The 7,310-nt window shown below is 36.0% G+C and overlaps 1 protein-coding gene across 1 annotated transcript in view; it reads left to right on the top strand.

Annotated features, from left to right (window-relative positions):
• EXOC2 (exocyst complex component 2) overlaps positions 1 to 7,310 on the top strand; it is a gene marked incomplete at its 3' end in the record, with an annotated part of 69,869 nt that overhangs the window by 18,515 nt on the left and 44,044 nt on the right. Inside the window, exon 5 of the mRNA XM_009079422.1 lies at positions 2,143 to 2,267. Within this exon, the coding sequence (XP_009077670.1) occupies positions 2,143 to 2,267 (125 nt within the window). The remainder of the gene's footprint in view (positions 1 to 2,142; positions 2,268 to 7,310) is intronic.

Below are 7,310 nucleotides of genomic sequence, written 5' to 3'. Positions count from 1 at the left end.
GTGTTAGGTAAGACATGGGGATAATTATTCTGCTTGGCATTATTAAAGCTGCTGTTGATGTGCTCTGCCCAGCTATGGCCACTGCTTTAAGAAAGGTGTGAGAGCTGGGCCACAAAACCAAGAGTATGTAAATATCGGGGGCTATACAGCTTGAATGGCATCGGTGCTTTTAGAAAAGAAAAAGAAAACATTTTTGACACTTTGTCTAGTATCAGTTTAGGTACTTCATCTTTCTTACTGAAAAGAATTTCATCAATCTGTGTCTTTGCATGTCAGCAGTTTCAAGTCACGGTCCCCTCAGTCCAGTGGAATAAAAAGTGTTAATTTTTGCTTTTAAATCAAATCTGGGGGTTTGCATATTAGTTCAGTTCATATCGGTTTATGAAATCCAAATCTTACTGTTGGAAGGTGCAAAAGCTGTGTACAACTCAACAGGAAGAATGGATAGGGTAAATCCAGTCATGTTTTGAATCTAATTATCAGTAATCTTTTTAAATAAAGAAGCAGCAAAACTGTTACAGTTGGCTTTTTTTCTTCCCACTTCAAAGTGTGTAGCCTTAAAAATATTATAGAATTGTGTAAATATATGTCCCATTTAATTTGTGCTGTCTTTTTGGAAACACACAGCAGTGGTTTAGTTCTTGGCCTCTACGTAACCTCAGGTATTGGAGTACTAAATGTGTGATACATTTATGTTTTGGTTAGCTTACGTCTGTTTTTTTCCTTAAAGGACATTCTTTTTAAGAAATAAATATAACATATTTTTACTCCTGGCAATATCCTGGCAAATAAAAATAAATTATTTAGACATACTGTTAGATTGTCAGGTAGCACGAAACAGTGCTTAAAAGAACAACTATACAGATTTTTGTTAGTCTGAAAGTGCTGCTGATAGCTACTTCTTTTATGCCCAAGTAGACCAATTCACCTGTTGAGTAAAGTGGTTTCTGTCCAGCAGATGGAAACAGGAAATGAGGCATAATGTTGTGGCATCATCAGTATACGAAGGCAAATGCCTCTGAGTGCACCAGTGCGCTTTGTCTCCCAGCAGGTGGTGATAGCCTTCTCGCTGCCTGGGCTAAACTTTGGTTTGTTCTCGTAAGGTGTCTTTTTCTACCAGCAATTTTTAAAATGGGGAGAGTATTGGTGGAATTGTCTTCCTGCTTCATTGTTTCCCTCTCCTCACTGAGGTATAGTGCAGTTTTTTGATTGATCCTTTCTTATTAAGAAGATGGGTTTGGCCTGCAGGTAGAAGGAAAGACTTTAAGGATGAAAATCAAGTGCTATATTTGTGTTCTGAGCTTGTTCGTGATGGTGCTTTTCTAGTGAATCTGGTAGTATAACTACTGAGGTCATATTCATAATCATCAACAAAAAAAGATATGCAATTAATGAAGATTTATTCTTTACATAAGTAGTGAACAAAGCAAAAAAAATAAAAATGTGAAATCAAATGTAAACTGGCAATCATCAAGAATTATTAGGAAACTAAGATAAAGTACCATACAAACAATGATGAGTTGGCAATTGATATTTCCCCTATGAAGAATTTTTCAAAAACAATTCAGTAGACTACATATAAAATAAATCCTTTCAAAAAGCAGGAATCCGTTTAGCTTTTCTTTATATTTGCACTAACGTTGTGTTCAATTCTGAGCTGGATGTCCAAACCAACATAAAAATATTGAATGAATTCAGAAACGAAAAGTGAAAAAGTGTTATGAACTAAGCTGCAGAGTTAAATAAATTTCATTATTAAAGAGACTTGGAACATCTCAGTGGTTAATCTAGTGCACTGAGTATAGTGAATTGTATGGTCACCTACTTCATATAGTACAGACAGTTAACTAAGAGCAATACTGCATGTTGAGAAGAAATTTCTTGACTAATTTGTATTATAAAGAAGTCTGTTCCATCACAAGTGATAGGAGCCCTCCATTTAGGTTTGAAACCAGAAACCTGCGATCTTTGGACTAAGAATAAGCTGTCCTTATTGAAAAGTATGCTCATTAGCAATTACTTGGTCCTTAGTAGTTGTTCCAAAAGTAACTGCCTTTATTTTCCAGTAGTTTACTTTGTTTATTTATTAGGTGACCTAATTCGTTGTTTGAATGTCATGGAGATTTTCTTGTTTGTTTTCAGTTTTGATCAGCTCAAAACGGCAGTTGTGAATTTGAAGAAACAAGCCAATAAGAAAAATGAGGGGAGTCTAGCTTATGTGAAAGGAGGGCTCAGCACATTTTTTGAAGCACAGGATGCTCTGTCAGGTAAAGATGCTTTGCACTTACTAATTACAGTATAAAAGAAGACTATGTGCCTGTATGGTTGAATTTAATATTAAAAATAGTTTCTCTTCACAGTCTGTACTTATAAGCTTGCTAGAAGCTTTGTTATGTGAAACTACTTATTGACTCTTTCTTCTTCCTTATGCAGAATACTTTTGAGAATGTAGTTGGGAAAATTGCATAACTTTTGAAAGACTTGAACTTGTGATAGGTACAATCACCTGTTAAGCTGGATGTGGAGAGGCTTCCATTAGCAGCAAGAAAAAAGAGTATCTCTGATGCCATCATCCAGCCCTCTTGCCAGATGACAAAGCTTTCTCTGGAACATTTGATCGCTACAATTTTCTTAAATGAAAGATTATGAGAATTAAGCATAAGCATTCTTAGCATTGTTCTAGAGAAATAGCTCAGATGCATATTTTAAAAAACCCTCGACAACAACAAAACCACAAAACCAAAAAAACACAAACAAATAAACCTCCCATTAATTTTGCTGCTTGCAGTTATAAAATTCAAGATTTTTAACAGAACAACACTAGATTAAAAATCCTATTATACTCTGGCTAGGCGGTGTCTGTGCAAGGTGATACGATGGCATTTTTCTGCCCTTACACACCTAGGATGAATTTGTGTGTCTTATTTTCTCCTTCAAAAAGATGCAACTAGAATTTGTATGCATTTCAGCAAAGCTACGTGAGAAAGTTTGTTTGAAAGCTGGAAGATTGTTTCAGCACACTCTCAGGGACATAGCCATTGTTCTGCAAATTTTTATTATTTGATGCTGAGTGTACAACTGTCAGATGAAAAGTGACTCAAGGGAAAATCGTTATTGAATGCATTTAGTCTGACTTCCAATATTTAAATTAAATTTCCTGAGTTATTTCATTTTGGGTTGGATTTTTTTTAAAAACTCATTTCCTTTGGAAGATTTCAAAAATCTAACTCATTTTCTAAAGATACATTTTTGTTAAGGGCAAAAATTTAGAGTCACAATTTTCCCCTTCAGTTATCTCAGAACACATCTTTCAACCCTAATGGTTATGCTTTGTAAACTGCCGTTCTGTTCTGTTGTTGTTAGTGAACGGAGCTCTCTCTGAGCAGTTACAGCTCCTAGGTCTCCCTAAATTAGTACAGGATGTGACTTGTTGTAGGAGGTTCAATTTAACAGGTATAACACTTTCTTTACCAGGTACTTCATATTCATCTATTTGCACTTCTGTTCATACATGCTTTTTTAAACTCATACACATTTAACATTGGTTGTTTCAAATGCTTTTCCTTGACCTAGGAAACCCCAAACTACTGGTTATTGTGCAGCTTTTTTCATTAGCTGAGACCATTAAGATCAGGCTGATTTAAGTGTGCTATCAGACTGTGTTACACATTTAAATTAGTATTAATATTTTCACAAATAAGCAGTGGAAGCTATAAAAAGCAGTCCTGAGATGTTTATTGTATTTTGTGATTTAGAAACTGTTTACTAAGAAAATAAGAGCTCAAATAGGCTAGAACCTTTGCTTGTTTGGTTTAATTTCTGGGAAAATAGAACTGCCTTATCAGATCCTTGTGTCTCTCTGCCTGTTAGCTTGGCTGACAGTTTGATAGTGACTCTGCTGCAGGGAGATGTTCAACAGGAAGTTTGTTTCGTCAGCTGACGGGAGCTGTAAACTGAGCTGAGGAGAACAGGGCTCACCTCAGCTTGACCCACTTGTCAGCATCGGGGAGTTCAGCTGATTTGTTTCCTGTAATTTTGATTGCAACCTGGAAAGTAGCATTCCTAAAAGAGTTGCTGTTTATGTGTTTGTAGTTAAGACTTGTTTTATTGTCATGAATAAGTCATGACTCACACAGAAGTTTTGGAAAGTTAGCAAATTAATTTTCTTTGAATATACTTTTTCAGAAATGCACTTTGCAAGGAGCCTTAGGCTGCAGTTTCTTCTTATTTAAGTGAAACAAAAAAAACTAGGGAAATGACTACTTTCAGTTATTCACTTATGCAAAAACATGCAAGTATGACATCTATATTGGCAAGTAAAGATGCTGGGTTGTCTTTGAAACAGATATCTTGAACAAAAATGAGGTTTAGTTTTGACTGTCTAGTTTGTAGTGGCAACAGTTCTTGTGCAATTACAGCTGCAAACACATTTTACATGATTCTCAGGAATAAAATCTGTACAGAAGAAGCACTGCTGACTATTAAAGCACTGTTCCTTTCTTCCCTTTTTCACTCCTGTTCAGATGTGTGGCCTATGGGAATACTGGTATGATGGGGACTTGGATTATAGCTGGCCTTTTGTCTACTACCTTCCTAAATACATCAGCTAGGGTGGCTGGAATGATCCTGCGTCTGGTCAATATCTGATTTCTGGTGGGTTTTTGTTGGGGGCTTTTTCTTCCTGTAGAGCATTTCTGCACTCCATCCCAAAAAGCAGATTAGTAATCCAGGATTGGATTCAGTCTGGATAAGCCTATGCTGTTTCCATTATGTCTGTTAAATTAATTTTCCCTGAAACTAAAACAAAAGAAATCACTGGATCTATATTCAATTCTGAGTCGGACTGGGAATTTGAGGAGCTAAAAATTGATGCTTCTCTGTCTTATAAATATCCCCTCACTTCTGGTTTTTGAGGAGTTACATCATGTTTGAATTTGAAGAGAGTATATAGAGCTAAGTTTTCAGTAGTGATTCTGTTTGCAAACTGGGCTGATACATAAGTTTGAGGTGGTTTTCCTTTCCTTCCCAATTAAATGCTAGTCCATGACTGGTTTTGCTAGGTCACATCAGAATGGTATACCAGGTTTTGCTGTTGTCACATCACTGTTTTCTAACAAATCTAATTCATGCATTTGCTTTACTTCATTCTCATATACAATTTCCCAAATAGTATGAATTTGTATTAAACATGGATTTGGGTAAATCAAATGAAACATATGATTATTACCTAAATGTTAGGCAGCTGACTTGAAATGTCTAGATTAGCTCTGTGTGTTGTGTCTATTAATGTTCTCTTCCTCATCCCATTTAGAGTGATAGAATATTGTCTTTGCAGAGTAACAGCAGCCTGCTATTGTAGCTGGTAATTTTAAATATGGTAATTGGTAGAGGTTAAGAAAGAACAGGGCTATGGAAACAAGCTGGCAAGGTAAACTAAGATGCTACACGTCTCAAGTATGTATCTAAGGGCGTATCAGTCAGTTCAGAGTAGCCATTCCATGCATATACATGCCCCATAGAAGGTCCAAATTGGATTATTTCAGATTAAGAATTAAGATCATGCCTTCAAGTAGTCATGAAGCAATAGCTGATGTGCTTGTAGCTGACTGTGTAGCTTTCCAGGTGGATGCTACTGTCTGAAGGCTTGAGTTATCTTTGTGCTACACTTACAGACGAGAGCTGAATGAGAAGGATAAGCACTATCAATGCTTCATGTTTTGTCCTTAAATTTACAGGCCTTCTCATGCATGCACAATGAAAAAATAGGCATGCTAAATTGGGCTTTCTAAAAATAGGCATGCTAAATTAAACTTAAGTTTGCTTGTTGAAAACTTGTGTTCTGATCTTGCAACACTAGATAACAAGGGGGGCATTGAAATGAGAAATGCATTCAGAGAGAAAAGTACAAAGTGCCAGTAAAGTATATAAGTGGTGTTAGATACTTAAGTCTCAGGTGAATGCTTCCTCTTCATGCAATGCCTGGGATCATTTTCTGTAGCAGACCAAATGTTGTCTCAGTGCAGCTCTATAAAAGCAGAAGTTGTGTGATAATGATTGATAAAAGTCTTAAAGTACCCTTGAATCCAGCTTCTAGCATGGCATTGTCTAGGGAGTGTTTTTTCTCTCAAGCAAGAGATGATCTGATTTGAAAAAGTGTGAAACAGCAGGAGTTTTTGCAGTCCATAGTGAAAATTCTGTGCCTGAGCCTGTACCTCCTTTTGTGCTGACTGCTTATACAGCTTCTTTTAAATTGGTAATTGTTTTAGAGATGTAAGATAATTACTAGCAAAATTTCCCCAAATGGGTGCAGATATGGCAGCTTATAACTACTGTGTGGCTGTCATATTTTTATGAATTGGTGTTTTGCAGGTAAGTTACTATTTTTTCAAAGGCAAACAAAATAGCTAAAGCATCAAAAAGGACTTTTAAGTTTTATAATTGCAATTTCCTAATAGCAAGTGCTGGAACTGATTGCAAGTGTGCAAGAAGTTGCCTGTGATTAAATTTGAGCCAGACTCTACCTGCAAGCCATAAAACCAGCTTAATTTCATGTTACATTATTACATTTTGATTTCCATACAACTTTTTAAATGCATGCAGCATTTAAAAGTTGCTTTTATTTCTACCAACAGCTTTCACAAATCCAGAAAATTAGCACTGTGTCAGTAAAAAGAGAATAGTGTGTTCCGTACTCTTTAATTCTGAAGTATTCTGGCAAAGGCCTGGGTCCAGTCCAGGAACATTTAGTGGATCCGTAGGTAGAACAATAAATAATGTTTTCCTGTCTATTTCTGAGACACTTGCCTAGAGATACCAGAATTGCTTAAATATAAGCCCATGTGAGAACAAGTTATCAGGTCTCACAGTGCTGTCTGACTAAAATTTTTGGTCTCTTATTTTCATAAAACCTCTCCTCTAAGTATTGTGCTTTATTTATCTTCAATTCTCATCTTAAGTTTGTCCATTTGTTTTGATTTTTGCCACTGTGTTGGGTAAACAAGCTTGAAGGAGTAAATGCTAGAGAAACAAAATACAAAAAGGCAATTAAACTCAGTATTATATTTACTTCAATATTTTGTAATTTTTGCTTGGATTAGTAATGTTTACCAAGACAAAGCCAAGTTTGCTGTGCCAATGCAAAAATATCTAGCAGTCTCAGGAGAGACTCGGGGGATGACCAAACCAAATCAAAATAAACTTGGCACTATTGACTAATGGCCATATGAAACAAGCCTGGGGTTTCTTTTAGGTTTTCATACAGTAGTGTATTAAGACCTCTGTTCATGGCATTCTGTATTTATATATTGCTT

Source organism: Acanthisitta chloris, unplaced genomic scaffold, assembly GCF_000695815.1.
Source record: "Acanthisitta chloris isolate BGI_N310 unplaced genomic scaffold, ASM69581v1 scaffold25017, whole genome shotgun sequence".
NCBI lineage: Eukaryota > Metazoa > Chordata > Aves > Passeriformes > Acanthisittidae > Acanthisitta > Acanthisitta chloris.
This window is presented reverse-complemented; position numbering and strand designations above follow the sequence as displayed.